This window comes from Porcisia hertigi, chromosome 30, assembly GCF_017918235.1.
Source record: "Porcisia hertigi strain C119 chromosome 30, whole genome shotgun sequence".
Taxonomy (NCBI): Eukaryota; Euglenozoa; class Kinetoplastea; order Trypanosomatida; family Trypanosomatidae; genus Porcisia; species Porcisia hertigi.
This window is the reverse complement of record NC_090589.1, coordinates 160,085-177,135: the sequence shown is the minus strand read 5'-3', so window position 1 is coordinate 177,135 and position 17,051 is coordinate 160,085. Positions and strand designations below refer to the sequence as shown.

Sequence of the window (17,051 nt, the reverse complement as noted above, 5' to 3'; positions counted from 1 at the left end):
TTTGGGACGCGAGACGCAAAGCCGAGGCGGGTATATTCCGAGGCCAGCGCTGTGCTCAGCTGACCTCGGTTAGCCTTCACCTCGACGCGTGCGTACTGCTGCTCCGCACCACGCGATGTACCGCCTGGAGTCAATGCGTGTGTGTGTGGGGGGTAGGGAGTAACACGAAGTTTGTCTCGTAAAGTGTTTTCTTCATTTTTGGACACATTGTAGTCGCTAACCGTAAAGCTGCGTGTGCATGTACAACCGCATGTGATGGCTGTTGTGGTGGACTGCATGTCGTGGATCGATGTAGTGCACTGTGTCTGTGTGTACATGTCTTCTATACCAGTGTCTAATCCCCCCCCTCCCTCCCGCCGCCATCCTCTGCTCATACCCCTACGCGCAGATGAAGCCATTCCCTCTTCGTCCGTGTATGTCTCTGTGTCTGTGTGTGGGAGGGGAGGGGAGGGGGGGGGATATTCCACACCATTTGTATCTGACGTTGGCCTGGCAGTCCCCTTCACTCTCCTTTTGCTCCGCCTGAGAGGGGGGTGTCTTCTTGTCTTCACCCCCGGGGACGCTTACGCAAGTGTTTCTTCACTCGCTGTCGTTACTCAAATCGTGCAATCTATCTGGCTTTCTTGTGCGTGCACCTCGTCGCCGCCAGGTCCCACTTGGGCTGATTCGCTGTCTGCGAGAGTGCGCGTAGTGGTGGTGAGTGTGTTCGAGTCTTGTCGTACTGAAGCGCACCCGCACGCTCACACCACATCACTTAGAGACAGGACGAGCGCAGAACCTTTTGTTTTCTTCCTTCTACTTGCGACGCTAGCGAGTTGCGAAGCATAGGGCGCGATTAACAACAACGCGCTCTTGTTTTTTTTTTACATAAAGAGGGGATGGCCAAGTTTCGATCCTTGTATAGGTAGCCACACGTTTCCTGTTGCCTGGCCTCCTGCTTACGTGCTTCTCCCCTCCTTCCAGGGCTTGGGGGCGGCTGCAGACTTTGCCCTTGAGGGGTAAAGTGACTCTAGTCTGTAGGGCAGCAACACAGCTGGGGGAGGGGGACACTAATTATGCGAGGAATTGATATACATTCTTGGCGCTGTGGCACCGGTGTGTGTGTGCGTGTGTGTGTCTTCCCTGGAGAGCTGACACTGGTGCACTGCTTCCTTTCCTCTGTCGTGAGTGTTCTCGCCTTTCTATGGTGCGCTTCCTTCAAGCGAGCACAGACAACTTCTTCGTTTTTTCTCCTCCCTTCCTCTTTTATTACGCTTTACGCATTCTCTCTTCAAGTTGGGGTATTGTGTATCTCAAAGAATAGTCTGACCCAATGCACTGCCCGTCGACACATTAACGCACTCACGTACGCAACCGCTTCGCATTTTCAAGCGCGGGGCTATCCTGTTCCCCTCTCCCCTGTATCCCTTCGCTAGTCGTCCTGCAGAGGGGTGAGCAAGCTCACAACACATCGGTGGTCGCTTATTGGGTACGGATCATACGATGCCAGTGAGTGCGCAGAGACGATGAACCTGCTGGGGATCAGCACCATCTCGGAGTACGTTGCACGGGCCCATGACCTCGGCGTCATGTGGGCGTGGTGCGCAACGAGTCCTGCAACGTTCGCCTCCATGATACGTTCCCCCTACCACACGCAGCAGGTCTCTGCTGGGATGAGTGCCCACTATTTTCCCCTCTGCGAGCCAAGTGGGAAGTTTATATGCACCGTTTGTGTGGATCGAATGGGTATCACTCTCAACAAGTTTCTGCACCGTGTCCCACTGTGGCTCGTGACGTGGCACACACAGCTACTGTACCGCCTGTTCGGGTCTACAAGCGTGGCGGTGCACGTGACGGATTTCGACAGCGTCGTCCTGGGGTCGCTGCTGGTCAGCTGGGAGGGCACGCGCGTCCAAGTAGCGGCACTCACGTCACTGCATCGTGTCAACGCCTGCGTTTCAGCCCACATACGCGGTACTGGCCGTGCTTTTACCGCCCTCGCGGGTCTGCAAGAGTTTGTGCTGCTTCCCCCGTGCGAACCTGGCTCTCTGGTTGTGGCTGAGCACACGCCCCGCTTGCGCCGCTTCACGGCGAGTGGGTGCCGTGTGGAGTACTTGAAACCGCTAAGTGAGCTCCGACACCTGCAGGAGGTGCAACTGGCCCAGACGCTGATCCGGGACACAGAGCTCCGTATCTTGGCACAGCTCCCTCTCTTGACGACCCTTGACGTCTCTTCCTGCCCTCACCTGTCCACCCTTGAGCCTCTCGCCTGCTCCGCAACCCTCCGCGTACTGCGCGCGGCTAGTTGTGAGCGGCTCATGCGCGTTGCCCGACTCGGCACACTCGCGACACTGCGGATCGTTGACCTTTCTGAAAATATGTTTCTCCCCACCGAGTTCGCGTTCTTCATCGCGCAGCCCTCCTTGCGTCTGGAAACCGGCGAATTTGCGCATTTGCGCTGGCCTCGTGACGACCCACCACGCACCCGACTGCTGGGCTCCGTCACGCACCTCAACCTCTCCTATGGCACACTGCCAAACATTTCCTGGCTGTGCGGCGCGCATAGCTTGGAGACGCTCTACCTCAACCACACTAACGTAACAGCAGCGTGCATGGCGGTTCTGGTGCCGCACATACCACTCCTGCGTGTACTCTCACTTGCGTACTGTGAGCGCCTGCACACCAATTTAGACTTCATTCAGTCGCTGTGCTCCCTCACGACGCTGACCATCACACGCAACAGTTTGCCTTTCCCGTTTCCACAGATGGCCGAACTCCAGAGAACCCGGACGATTACTTTGTTATGAAGCGCGCCAAGTGCGGGCCTAGGGCCACCAAGCAAATGGAGGAATGGTGCGTGATGGCCTCCCCAAAGGCGTGTTTTTTCTTTTTTTTTTGTCTGGTTAGTCTTTCAACACCACTGCGAGGCGCTTGAAGCTGATCATTATCCCAGAGGCATCTCCCCCCCCCTTTTTTTTCTCCCCGTACTTTAGGTGCGTGCGACCACAGCACCAAGCTCTTCTGCTGATTCGATTTTGACTCAGTTCAACCTATGTGTATGCTAGATTACTGCAACGGGATTTGTGTCTTCTCTTTCCTGTCCCAGGCCTGAGCTGCCGAGTTGACATGGCCCTGCATAGCCACAATTTTGAAAGAGTGCTACTGTGCGTGCTCTCGCCTTTATCGGTGATAATGATTTGCACTAGTGTCGAGCTTTTCCCCGTATGCTGACCTAGACTGCGCTGGCAGAGTCTCCTCTCGTCTGGGTTACAATGTTTTGGCTGTGTTTGTGGATTTCTGCGTGTGTACCCACCACAGACCATAAAAAACGATTCTCTTTTAAACGTATCTCGTCACGCAGGCTCTTTTTTTTCAACGATTGTTTCTTCTGCTTCCGCCGTTGCCCCTCAAAGGCGCGGCGATACACACACACACACACACACACAACTGCGTTTATTCATGAATGACCGGGGGGAGGGGATCGGTGATCTCACAAAAGCTTCTGTCGCACCACACTCGGCACCTCCTTCACTTCTCAGGTCGCCTGGCAGCGGCTGCCGTTATCCTGGTCTCACCCCCCCCCCGTCGTGCATCTCCCATCTCCCCTCCATCCACCCCATGGGGATTAGAGGGAGCGTGAAGTGAGGCGCGCCTCTCAGTCATACCAAAGCGTTGAACAACAACACGGACTGATACCATTACAAAGAAAAAAAAAACGTGTCCACACTGCTGAGACGTCGCTCCGACGCAATGCCCCACCCACCCCCCTCCCCTCTCTCTCTCTCTGTGTGTGTGCGCGCGCGTGTGCACGGAGGCCTTTTAGATGGTACCCGTGAAACCTATATGGCGACACCCAGTTTGCCACGCGATGTTGTTTGCAGGAGGTCATGGAGGCGCTGCACGAGAGTTGCCTCGTCAGGTGTCAGGGATTCCGGAGGAGGGCCTGCTCCCTTGTTGGCGCCCTCACTTCTATCTTCGCCTTGTAGTTGTTCGCTGCTGTGGCTCTGCAGTGTAGAAATGAGGGCTGCAGTGAGGGGTACGCGTCGAGGCCGTACAGCAGCGACGGCACCTACGCGATGCGTCGCGGGCCTACGCTGGAATAGCGCCATAACCGAGCCCACAGCGGCCGGTGGCACTGCCAGCGCGATGACGTGACGCAGCTGCGCGTGACGCAGTCGCCGTGGACGTTCCCTGTCGACCTCGGAGTTGCTCGCGGCAGCATCTTCATGCACAGGGAGCAGATCGTCTCTGTAGCGCGACACTAGGAGCATGAAGGCAAGGTAGTCGGCAGCGTGCGTCCGGCGCTGTGCGAGCAGGTCGGCGTACCGAGCAGCAAACATATCTGAAGGTGAGCAGAGAGTTCTGTTGGTTTGCACCACATCGTCGAAAGTCTCGGGGTCTCCTCGCAGCTCTGCGCACTGCGTGTAGAGCGCATCCTCTATCTGTGCAAGAACTTTGAAGATGAGCAGCGCCGTGGTCCAGCCAGCCGCAAGGCGGCCGCCGTCTCCGCCACATGCACCACCGGCTGCTGGTGATACTCTCAGTGCTGGGGATACCGCAATCCTTTTAGCCATGTTAGCAAGTACATCGAGTCGATTGATTGTTTTTCGGCGTCTCACAGCGGCGCCGCCATCGCTGCCACGCTCAGTCGCCTGTGCGGCACACTGCTGTTGCCCCTCAGTGGCAGAGAGGGGAAGTACCGATGTCTCCGCAGCGACGCGCTCTAGACCCGCCAAGGGGCACAGCAGCTCCTCCAACAAGATCGGCGGGGGGACCTCGGCGAGATGCGCTGTGCGACACAGGAGACGCAGTGTTGCGTAGTAGAAGCCGTGGACAGAGCCATCGTGGTGAGCACAGCGGTGGTGGTCAGCCGATGTGTCGCGCGAGGTATCGTTCGGACACGCTTGTGTCCATTGCAGCCCTGCAGTGGGCGTATTGAGTAGCCACACGCTTCCGTCTGCCGCTTCGCCATCGACACTCTCACGCACACTCCTATCGGGCACCGCAAAGGCTGCAGTCACGCGTTGCAGTGCTTGCAGGGGCGTCAAGAGGGCGCGCCAATCTTGGAAGGCGTTGGTAGCAGACGATGTCGAGGGAGATCTATCGTCCGAGAGGCGACAGAGAAGGCGCGTGGCGAGATGGCGCACCGCAGCGTGTGCGTCGACACGGACACGTCCGAGTACAATTGTGTCAGGCAGGGCAACCCCCACCATCACTTGACTTGACAAGCTTCGCCCCTGGGATGCCCACCACTGCGGCCGTTGTGGAGACGGAAGGCTGGGTAGCGGGGTGCCAAGCTTGTCGCAGCAACGCACAAACGCCGACAGAAGTGCGATTTGACGCGCAGCCGAGACAGCGCTCGAGTCCTGCAAACCGATCCACGTCTCTGCTGTCGACAGCGCCGCCACAACCGTGAGCTCCAGAAGTAGTGATGCGACATCGCTGACGCATGTGCAGCTGCTGTCACCACAGCCTCCCTCATGTCGGTGCAGAGGGCTTTCCCTCTTTGCCGTTTGAGCGTATCCCCTCATGCACAGGTACTGCCATCCCCACGCCGGCGTGGTGCAGGTGCGCCTCAGCTCAGAGTAGAGGCCATAAATACGCAGACACGCCAGCCATTCGCGGCGTGTTGCCCACGTGTCTCGTTTCTCTCCGCTGAAGAGACCGCGGGCTCCCTTGCGACTGCCGTGCGCAGCACGGGCCTCATCACTCAGCGCGTCGAGGATCGCACACAACACGTCCTCCAAGACGCAGACCTGAGGAGGAAGTCGCCCAGAGGCGGCGATCATTGGCCACGTTGCCTGTGACGATGATTCACTTTGGGATGCGGTTGAAAGAGCGAGGCGTGCAACATTGGCCGCCTCACAGGCTAACCACGTCCGCAAGCGAGTTGCCGCACATAAAAGAGGAGACGCCCAACGCCCGCCCCCATGCTCAGCGGCATCACCGCCGATGCCGCCTCCGCGAAGAACCTGCAGTGACCCCTGGTACATCATTCTGATAACGTGAGTACCACTCCTCTCTCCGCCGTTTGGGCCACCACTCCCTGTGCCCGGCTTTGCCTTGTCCGAGGCGCGGGTATGTGCAGCACTACCCGGCGCTGGTGCGGGTGCACCGCACGCGGCGCTGGAGGTCACCGGAGAGAACGCATCGATGCTGCGCTCGGCCATCCACGCGTCACGCACCTCTGCCGCGTCCTGTTCAGAGAGTGCGCCCAACGCGTTGAGAATTCGACAGAGCAGCGCGTTGTTCGCATCCACCAGTAGTGGTTGTGGTGGCGCTGTGCGCGAGTCGTGACGCCAGCCCCCGCGCGTGGGTTCGGGAACGCCGCGCCTCTCACTCTTCAACCTTTTCAGTTGACTGTAGATGATGCCAAGAAGGACAATGGAGCGCACCGACAGCCGCATCGCCTGTTTGCGGTGCAAAATCTCCACGAGCACAACATCTGCGAGATACGAGAGGGAGGCCGCGTGTGATTTCTGGACAGCGGCCGCATCGGTGTCGCCCTCGAGGTTCTCGTTCGGCTGCAGTGCGAGTGTGACGAGGCACAGCGCCGCCTCCACAGAGCAGCTCTCCCGCGAGGTCGAAGAAAAAGATATCCACGGCTGCAGAAGGGCACACAGGGTCAATCCCGCCTCCACTAGACGTCGCGGAGGCTCCGTGGGCGAGGGTCGAGATGCAGCGAGTGACACCACCTTTTGAAGGGTGTCGAGGTAGCTCTTTTCAGCACCAGAGGCCAGCGGCCAAAGCCTTCTCCGCTCGTCTCCGCGGAGGAAGTCGAGTAGGAGCCGCTGATCGCCGTCGCGTGAGCGACGTTGTACGGCATCGACGACAGCAGAGAGAAGGGCATGCAGCTCTCTCCAGCCATCCAGAAGTCTCGGTGTCGGTGGAGTGGAGTGGTGAGCAGCTTCGGCGGTGTGGCACCGCTTGGTTAGCCCGCTCGGTTGTTCGGTTGTCTCGTGGAGGACACTATGTACGGCTGCCAGCAGAGCGGCAGCGGCCTTGTCGCTCTCCGCCGTCGCAACAATGGCAGACCGGCGCCGCCGGTGCGAGACAGTAGCGACGGCACTCGCAAACTCAGTCAGAACCTCTGTCTCCACACCGTCAGTAGTTCCCGTTAGGGGATTATCACCAGGTGAGCACCTTTGCGATTCGGGGGTCTCATGCGGGGGTGCTGGGGCACCTGCCCTGGACGGATGTGAGACAGAGATCTGCCGCAGCAAGCGCACAAGAGCAGGGTAGAAGCAGCCTGCTGTCGCTTGTTCGACTCGGTTGAGAGAACCCTGCTGTGTCGTTACACTGGCAGTAGCTTGCCCTTTCGGTTTTGTTGCTAACCCCATGTCTTGAGTGGCAGCAGCGTCGTGGGCCCCCTCTTCCCGCAGACCTTCTGGGTCGTGGCGATAGTGGCGCTGCAGCGTACATAGCGCCTCCACTGTTGCCACGGTGCTCTGGTGTGCTCTCTGCAGTTCCACCTGCTGCTCGAGAGTCCATCCTAACACGTTTACATGGTCGCGAGTGCGTTGCAGGCCGCGCATCTGGAAGCAAATGATGCGCTGGGCATCCCCTTCAGTCAAGAGACGGCTCCGCCACGGGGACAACACCAGGGAGTCAGTGCCCCACACCCCGAGGCTGGAGAGCGTCACCAGCCGTTGCACCTGATGAGCAACGTGTATCAGTGTCGTGGCAGACGGCGAGGCACGACGTCCGGAGCGCGCGGCGGCTCTGTTCAGCAGGCCGTCACCACACAAATGAAGCACGTGGAGGTACGAGTGCCAGGCGCTACCGATATGCGAGACCACCCGCATCAACTGGTCGGTTCCGGCACCAAAATATTTACCACTGCCCTGCTTGGGCGGCGTGCTCGGCTCGCATGTAGAGGAGAGGGGTACATGAGCTGCCCATGGTGAGACAGCGAATGTCGAGTCGCTCGTATCCCTTTCGAGCACCTTGGCGGAGGAGGAGGAGGAGATCAGGCTGTCATATGTGCTGGCCGCTGTGCCAGCGGCAGCACGAGGAGGAAGCAGTCGCTGGCGCAGTTGACGTAGAACTGAAAGCAAGACGAGTGTGTCATCGGATGGGGTGCGGTGCAACGGGGACCGTGTGCGCTGTCGGCTCCGGTGTTGCTGTCCCCCCCTTTGCAGACGGGCGTCCTCGAGGGAGACCAGGTCCAGGAGCACCTGCATCACCACGCCTGCGCCGGCTGGCGTAGTATTGGCAGCGGTGCTCAGGCTGTCGTCTGACCAAACGAATGTTTCGCAGGCATCACCATCACCGCTGCTGCTACGTGGTGTCGGGTAACACCCCCCGGATGCCTCGAAGTTGCCGTCACAGGGCAAACACGCGAAGGCCACGTGTCCGTCTCGCACAAACACATCCGCAACGCACCACGCATCCATCAACGACCCCAAAGTGCTCCTCGAGCCTCGTCGCCTATCCCCACTTGAGAACCCCCGTTCTCTCGTGGGTTGCGCCGCCTGAACGGCCTGCGAGCACATCGCCGGCACCAACGCCCAGGCCGTCCCATGAACCTCGTGATATGTAACAACCCCTTTCCCCGCGCCTTGCGGGGGCCGTGTCCCATAGGCGTCTGGTTGACCGGTCTGCTGCGCTGACGCGCGGGTTCGTTGCCACATACGCAGGTACATCACCACTGAGACAGGATTGTGAAGTTTAAACATCGCCGCTGTCTTTTGCTGTAAGCTCTCACCCATGTAAACCCATAATCGGTATGTTTCCCACCCAGCAGGCGGCCACAACGACCACATCGGCGTCGCTGCAGCCTTCTCTTCAGACTTTTCCAGTGTCTGTGAGGGATTCGTAACGATGGAGTGCGTAAAGGAGGTCATTCGTGCGCCTGCGTCACGCAGCTGTACAGCAGCCTCCCCGTGTATACGCGCGAGCTCCGCTGCGGCGCTGCTTCTTGTCGTTCCCGACGATCGCAAGGCTTGTGTAGACGAATCGAAGGATGATGGGCATTCCTGGGACGCCGTCTCGAGGCGAGTCTGCGCGCGACGCAGGTGATCCTTCAGGGTCACGAAGCCCAATCTGGGGGAGCGAGTCGAGTACGCATCGGCACCGCTGCGACAGTACTCGCTGATGCGAGCGCGGATAGCTTTTGCATGACTCGTGGCGGTGGTGCATCGAAGCATCCACTCCGTTGGCATCACCTCATCGGCCCACACAGCGGCCCAATAGGCCGCTATTTCTCGCTTCAACGAGCTCAGCTGGTGTTGCGCACTGATCCACCAGTGAGACCCTCCCGACTCCAATGGCGGCGACGGTGCCGCACGACACGCATCGTGTACGCGAGATGCTGTGAAAAAGAGCAACGCGTACACGTCCAGCACCGTCACACTGCATTGGTCTCTGGAGCCGCCTTCTTGACGGTACAGGCCTTGCGTCCAGCCGCGTACCTCCGCGACAGTGACGCCGGCGCCGACGTTGGCGCTGCTAAAAAACCCTCTCTCACCACAGTCCAGCTCTGCACTTCGCAACAGCAGCGTTCGCCAGGTGAGCATCAAAGTGGACGCCGCACACTTGTCGGGCGTCGCTACCAAATCCTGGGCAAACGCGTCGTCGGAAAGAAGATGAACACACGCTGTGTGGGACGGTGCCGATGCAAGGTCGCACATACGCCGTGCGATGCGCGCTGCCGCAGTCCCCGCAGCTGGTGCAGTGGAGGAGCGAAGGGCCTCCGTCAGTCGCGCCCCTTCTTCGCAAGCAAGCTGGATCGCAGAGAGCGGCACGCTCACAACAGGGTAGTCTACATGGCTGGTGTCGCCCACAATTGCACTTGGCGCACCAGTGCTGGGACGCATCAGGAGAGGGGACTTGACAAGGAAGCGGCCCGCTTGACGTGGCATCGTTGCTCCCACGCCCGCGGCGGTGATTGACGAGGGCGAAAGAGACGCCACATCGTCTTGCTCCCTCTCTGGTGGTTGCAGCTGTAGCTGCTGATAGAGCACGCGTGCCTCGGGGAACGGCATTGCTGCAGTCTCGCTATCACTTGCGAGCTCCCGTGTTGCGGCTGCCTTCACCGTGGCTGCCTCCTGTACACGTGCCGCGTATTCGAGAAGCCTTCGAGCAGCATAGGGTGGCCACGGCCCACACGAGAGCAGAGCAACACGCAGCCGGCGCAGCGTCGTCGCAGCCGCGCAGCTCAGTGTGTTGCGTTCTTGCTCCGTCTGAAGCGCGGTCTCTGTGAGCGTGAAGGTGAGCAACTGCTCGTGCGCTGCAGGCGGGTACGGTGTAGCAGTAATCCAGCGAAACGCTGTGCGCCACGCGTGCGGGGTCACGTCACCGAGATACTGCACGAGCTCCAGCAATACGCGCTCTCGCCTCTGCGCAGACAGCATTGCGGCGAGTGGGGGTGATGGGGGGAGTAAGCACTTGAGCAGCGACAGCGGGGGATTATCTGCTGTGGGTGCTGATCCGGAGGCAGAGGCAGCGAGGCCGCACATTTGACCCTCAGACATGAGTGACTCATCCCGCAGCACTGCAAGAACGAGCGCGGAGACGAACTCTTCCCGCAGCGGCTGAAGCATAAATGCGGGGGGGTCTGGTGGGGAGGAGGAGGTGGTGGCTGAGAGCGGTCTGCCGTCGCTGTCACGGCTGGGGGTACCACACCCCGTCCTCTGTGTGACAGACCCGCTAGACTCACCTGCCTCGCCACTCGACGCAAACTTCGCTTCCGCTACGAGGTCATTCTCTGCAGCGTAGAGTAGCAGCTTCTTGAGCCATTCGCACCGCGGTTCGATGGACAGGCTGCTGGCGCTCTCTGTGCCGGCACCGTCTTGAGCCTCCGCACGCCGCCCTTGGCGCACCTCTGCCAGCACATGGTGTCGCACGAGGGGATGCCTCACCACGTTCATGACCACCAGGGGATTGCGGGAAAGGAGGGCTGCGTACACGACAAGGCGTTCGCTGTGCATCCCATGTGTCTCAGTACACGCACTACTCCCTCGAAAGGGGCGACTGTGCACTTCCCATTTGCTGGCGTCGCCCAAGTGCGCGAGATGTTTCCACAGTCTTGTCGGTACTGCACACATCACAATGGAGGGCTCTTCAGCGAAAAAGCCTTGGCTGCACAGCAGCGGAGCAGGCGCAACGTGGTTCCCTCCGCGAGGTTGACTGTCCAGAGCGCCAGGAAAGCAGCACCCATCATCGAGGAGTGCTGGGAACAGGCGCCAGAGCAGGGTCGCTTGCCGCGGTGGTAGGCGGGCTATTACAGCTCGCTGGAAAGACGCCTCCAAGGCGGTGATGGACACCGATGTCGTTTGGTCTGGTACGCCCACTGACATACCATGGGGGCGCCGCTGCATCACACTCAAGTACGCGAGCAGCGCGTGCTCCAGCGTTCGCAGCGTCGGCACGGTGCAGTGAGCCGCTTCAACGCCCTCTTCATCCAATAGGGCATCCAAGTCAAGGAAATCCCGGCGCTGTGACCCCAGCGCACCGTTAGCTGCGGCTGCGGATGCGTGGCAGGATAACGCCTGGTGCAGGGCTTCCGCTGCGCTCGCCAGCCGCGCAGATATATTTGCATCGCTAGACGCGCTGGTGTGGTGATGCAAAACGAGGCTGATGTGCAGATGCTGCGCACGCACTTCGTCGCGTCTCCACAGCCGTGCACGGGTCGACTCCGGCAGCCGCGCATGGACGCCGCCCCACCAGCGAGAGGCGTAGAGATCCACAAACGTTGCGGCGAGCCACCTTAGCTGCGCACGGATATGTGCCAGTTCCTTCTCGGTTAGGAGGGACACGTTCACTGAGCTCATGACAGGACAAGGTTTCTCGAGGGATTCGTCGCTGCCTCCCAGTAGCTCGCTCGACGGTGAGGCTGCGGCTGCGGTTTCGAGATCCAGCAGCGCGCAAAAAGCCACGCACTCATCCAGCAGTACCACCGCGTATTCAAGGGCGGCTGACAGAGACCAAAGACTGCGGAGGAGCTCACCACTGGCTGTGGATGAGCCGGCCTGAGCCACCGCGAAGACCAACGTTTGTTGCAGGAGGGATGCCAAGTGCTGCAGCATACAATCCGTCGCCGCCACCCGCGCAACCAGGGCCGTGGCGACACCAGCTTCGGTCTCGGTGAGTGTGCCGAGAGTGCGAGGGTGGTGACACGGCGGCCTGATTGCAGCGGTGGCCGTCACGCACTGGAGGATATAGGAAAGGCTGTCCTCTGCAAGGCCACAGGGGGTGATGGGCAGCAGAGGGCCTGCGCCATCGATAGCTGGGAGCGAGGCACTCACCAGTCGGCTGACGGCGTCGTAGTACTGCTGCGTGGTCGCCGACAGCAGCTCGCGCGCCCCTCGAGAGGATATCACGCCCCTGCCAAGGGGGTTGTCGGCCGGCGTCGGTGATGTGGCTGCGATCGGGTCTACGGCTAGCTGCATCAGCGCGCTCGCAGGAGAGCAATTCTCTATAGCGATGCGACTGTGTTGGATCACCGTCGTCACGTACGCGATAGCGGTAGAAGTGGTGACTGCCATCCCTGAAGGCGGAAGACCCGAGGAGGAGAGCCACGTCGGCAGTACTGCGCCCAAACGGCCACCTGCATCAATAGGGAAGTCGGCGTCTTCGAGCAAGCGGGTGTGCACGCGTTGAAGCGTGCCACTTCGCAGCCCGACACGCCACTCGTCCACCGAGTGTCGAGATCCTTGTTCGCCTGAGGCTGTATCAGGAAGAGAGTCTTGGGCTGCTTTGAGACAGGCCGCTCCCTGGACTTGGTGGTCGACGCCGTCGCCGTCGCTGTTGTGGCCTCGTTCACGCACCTCGCACGAATGCATCTTTGCCACCCACGTATCGAGCGCTTGCAAGGCTGCCACAATCACCTGAGCGCACTCGGCAACAGCCAAGTAGGCGCGTTGTTGCTGCGCCGGTGACACCCACAGCACCGTCGATTCTAGCCTATACAGCTCCCACACATATTCCCAAATGTAGCCCAACAAGGCGTCGCCGTGCTGGGCCAGACGCCAGAACTCCAAATCGGCACGCGCGGCGCGGCACACGAAGGTGCGACGAACCACCACCACGAGCATCGATACAGGTGACCCATCACTGGCCGGCATGTCCCCTGCAGCGTGTGACGACGAGTGACTAAGGCGTGCGTCATGCACCGCCTCGCCAGTTTCCCCACCGTCCAACCCAAACATCGCCGCGATTAGCCGCGCCAGGACGTCCGCTGCGGCGGGGTCGTCACTGTCGACACGATCGGTGAGCGAATGAAGCGACATGGTATCAAGCTCGTCCACAGCTGCAGCGTCACCGTCACGAACTGGCATCGATCGCGGCCGCAATCGACAACACCGCAGCGCGTCATGCAGTATTGCTGTCAAGGGAATAAGGGCACTGTCGGCGTGCAGAGCGCGCCGGAGAGTGGCTGGTAGCGTCGGTGACAGTCTTTCCACCGCCGCTATGCAGTTCACCGCGTACGCCCTCGCGCGACGCGTGGCGGCTGCCGCTGTGGCGCAGGCGGGCGTACTGTTGCTTTTCACATGGTGTCTCTCATTCCCCGGGATTGCAGCCCGACCACACATGTTCGCCAAGGCGCTGCCGTCAACAGCAGCCTCAGCAACGATGTCTGGTTGCGCAGGCCCACTCTCCTCACAGGCGGCGCGAAGCTGTCGGAGCATCGTCAGCTCCGTATCCGCGTCTCGTGACTGGCCCTCCAAAGTATCCTGCATCGGCGCGGCACCGCTGCATGGCGCCTCAGGCGCTGAGGCCACTGACGGGCCCTGGTGGGCCTCCACGTACGCCACGAGGGCGGCTAGCGTCACCGACCTCCGCGGCGGCGACGGCGACAGCGACGTTGGAACGGCGTGGGCAAAGACGTCGTCGTCGTATGCGGTCACCATGTGTGTACTGGCCTGCCTCAGAAGTGACACGGAGGTATCGAGTGGTAGCAGAGGTACGGTCCAGTCGTGTGTCGAGCAGGGCATTGAGCTACGCGAGTTCGGTGCAGCTTGCGCCGCTGCAAGTGTAGAGGGGCGGTGCGGCGGGGACCATGAGCAGAAACGGGAGAACCGCAGGTATGCCTGCACTGCAGTGGTCGCGTCACCATTGGCATCGCAGTAGTTAGTCGTTTGGCATATCTCCTCGATTGCCTGGCGCACAGACGCACCTTGAAGCGTGTGATGCACCGGCTCAGACCCGGACGACGACTGCAGTAGTGCAGCCACTAGTTGGGAGCTCTGCACTGCTACGTGGTCCCACTCGTCGACCGAGACGGCGGTGCCCATGGAGGTTGAGGACGCACGAGGTGGCGGCATACAAATTTGCAGTGAGCGCGGGCGCGCGTACATCAGTCGACGGAGAATCGAGAGAATCCAGAATAGATCCTCTTCGCCACATCTTTTGGCGTTGCCAGTCCTCGGAAGAAGCGACAAGGCGCGGCGAGCCACTGCCACGCTCTCGTACCACGCCTGCTCCACCCGCCGACGCGACGGCGCGTCAAGACTCGACACGCGAGACGGCCCCCCTCGTGCAGGTGCCGCTCTCCGCCTGCTGTACTGGTGCAGCACACGTTGGTATGCCTTCCACGCACCAGCGATGATGGCCTTGGCCAGGACGGCGCTCTCGCACGGTGGCGGTACGTAGAGCAACACGCGCACGAGAAATGCCAGAGGCGCCCGCTTCGCTGTCTCCGCAAACAACTCGACCTCCGGCAACCGCAGGCGGCGGTGCTGGCGCTCGTGCGCATAGAACAAGGCAACTGCCTCGGCCACCCGGCGTTGCTTCGAAAAGTCACGCAGCGCCTCCACGAGGCTCTCATGCTGCTGATCCGTGAGCGGGCGTCCCTGGGAGCGTTGCAGGACGGTGAGTGCACCATCCCCGGCCTCCCACGCGGCCGACATGGCGTGCGCGAAGATACTCGTGACCCCATCGTCAGAGCGAAGGTCGCTCTCCAACAGCGCGCCGCCTGCCTCGGTAGTAACCAGTGCGCATACAGCGGGAAGGTGCAACGCAGGAGTCATCGACGAGGCAGTGACTAGAGAAGGATCTGCCACCTCGCTAGACGCAAGGGCAAGATGGCAGATGTGCTGCAGGCTCCAGACGTCGTAGGTAGCAGCACACGCCACCCGCACCGTCTCTGCGTCCGCCATGGACGGTACCTTCAACGAGACGAGCTTCTCCGAGGCGACACCGCAGGAGCTCGTCGCCGACTTTGCGATGAGGTGGGCAACGGTGTTGCACAGCCGCCTACCTCGCTTGCCTGTCCAGTAGCATGTCTCACGCAAGTGTGGTGGTAGAGCGTGGGAGGTGACCTGCGTGATGGACTGGCTTTCCCACCACGCAGCGAATTGAGCGGCTGGCGATTGAGTGACAAGTGGGTCGCACGGCGGTGTCTCACCGCCACTGGGCTCGGTCAGCGGAGAGTTCGCACACCGCAATGTCGCTCGAACGAGCTGCGCGTGACGCGCGAGCATCACGCCGCCAATCGCCCCCTGCCACCAATGGCGCAGTAGTGCCACCACATCATCACCTCCTCGGCACCCCTGCTGTGTTTGTTCCCCACCACCGACAACGGAGGTCACCGCTCTGAGAAGCTGACGTGTGGCTGCGGCCTGATCACGGTGCGTACTCGAGGCGCATGCCAGCAAGACGGCGAGACAGACGCCAGCGCCACGCATCCTTTGTATTGTGAGGCTGGCGTGGTCCCCCCCCTCCCTCCTCGCTCGAGCGCCCTGTGTCAGTGCTGTGCAGAGCCGCATGAGCAGCGCTTGCGAGGTTTCTGCCTGAATGGCGCCTGATGGCAGCGACGCGAGAATGCCCAAAAGCGTCGGCGCAGCCGAGTCACTCGGCGCGGCACCAGTGCACGCCCCCGCACCCCCGCGCCCTCCATCCTCTTTCTTGAACCGAGGCGCACACAAACCTCGGCGCGATCTCGACCTCCCTTCTCCCCCTTGAGGGGCTGCTGACCGAAGCGGCGGCAGGAACAGGAGGGTCTCCAGAATCGTCCCTGCTACCCTCAGGATCGCGGGCGAGTCTAGCGGCAAACATATGGAGAGCACGCCTCCACTCGGCAATACGTTACACCACGTTGACACCACAGCGGGTGCTGTAAACATAGACCAGTTGCACAGTATTGTAGAGCCGCAGAGTCGAGCGCATATCTGCTCCAGTCTGCCACCCTGTGGGAGGGGTACACAGTCTGCCGAGGTGCCACCACCCGCACCGGTGCCCGCAGACTCTGCGTCCTCATGTGCCGTTGCAATCTGCAGAGATGACGCACACATCATCGACTGAGCTGCGCAGGCGTGACGCTGCCGCCACGCAGCGCTAAGGACCATCCCAGGAGCAAGTCGCAGCAAAATCTGACTAGCCAGGCTCTCCTGAGCCTGCAGCGTCTGACGGCTGTCCACCCTCGGGTGAAGAGATTGAGGCGCAACCTCTGAGGACAACAGCCGGCGAGAGATCGACCGTGGGCAGCCGTCGAGTACCTGGGACACAAAGCAAGCGGTGGCGGGTGACAGTGCAGCGGTGCTGCCCTTGACGCGAGCGCCCTTCTCCCGAGGGCGAGAGTGGCGCCGTCCGCGTTCTCGGATGTCGTCGTCGACTTCTTCACTTTCAGAGGGGCAAGGGTCTGATAGGTGAAGGGTCTTTCGGAGTTGGTCTACGCAGCGCACTTGCTCGTCCTCCGAGACACCCTCCAACACGCATTCGATCAGCAGCACCGCAGCAGAGACGTGGCGCACGTGTTGTGCACTGTTCACATGAGCAACTACACAGAGACCGTGCCACGAGACACTTTCGACGAGTAGGCGAAGAAGCAGGAGGAGAGGCACCGAGAAGACTGCCTTTGCATGCCGGCGATCCTTAGATGCCAAGCAGGAGCCCCAAGAGGTCTCCGCGAGGCGACAGAGCTCGCGACCAAGCCAGCTGTCAGCCGACCACACACCACTGGCACCATTGCTGTTTGGTGAAACCACTGTTGCCTCTTCCCGCGCCTTGAAGAGTGGCAGCAGATTCTCAACAAGGCGACGAGTCGCATCCATGACATGAACACTGTACGGCACCTCCGCCACGCATCTCCACACATCCGTCTTGCCGTCGCAGGGGGTGGCAGCGGTAAC

General features: G+C 60.8%; 2 protein-coding genes across 2 annotated transcripts; one reads left to right on the top strand and one right to left on the bottom strand.

Moving 5' to 3' along the window:
* Nucleotides 1-1,505: 1,505 nt before the first annotated feature.
* On the top strand, nucleotides 1,506-2,786 carry JKF63_02808 (uncharacterized protein; the record flags this gene model as incomplete). The annotated part of the gene is made up of 1 exon (XM_067898832.1): nucleotides 1,506-2,786. One exon carries the CDS (start codon nucleotides 1,506-1,508, stop codon nucleotides 2,784-2,786), a length of 1,281 nt encoding a protein of 426 aa, XP_067755276.1.
* A 1,032-nt stretch (nucleotides 2,787-3,818) lies between these two features.
* JKF63_02807 (uncharacterized protein) lies at nucleotides 3,819-15,608 on the bottom strand (the record flags this gene model as incomplete). The annotated part of the gene is made up of 1 exon (XM_067898831.1): nucleotides 3,819-15,608. The coding sequence occupies one exon, from the start codon at nucleotides 15,606-15,608 to the stop codon at nucleotides 3,819-3,821; it is 11,790 nt and encodes a 3,929-aa protein (XP_067755275.1).
* Between the last annotated feature and the right edge of the window lie 1,443 nt (nucleotides 15,609-17,051).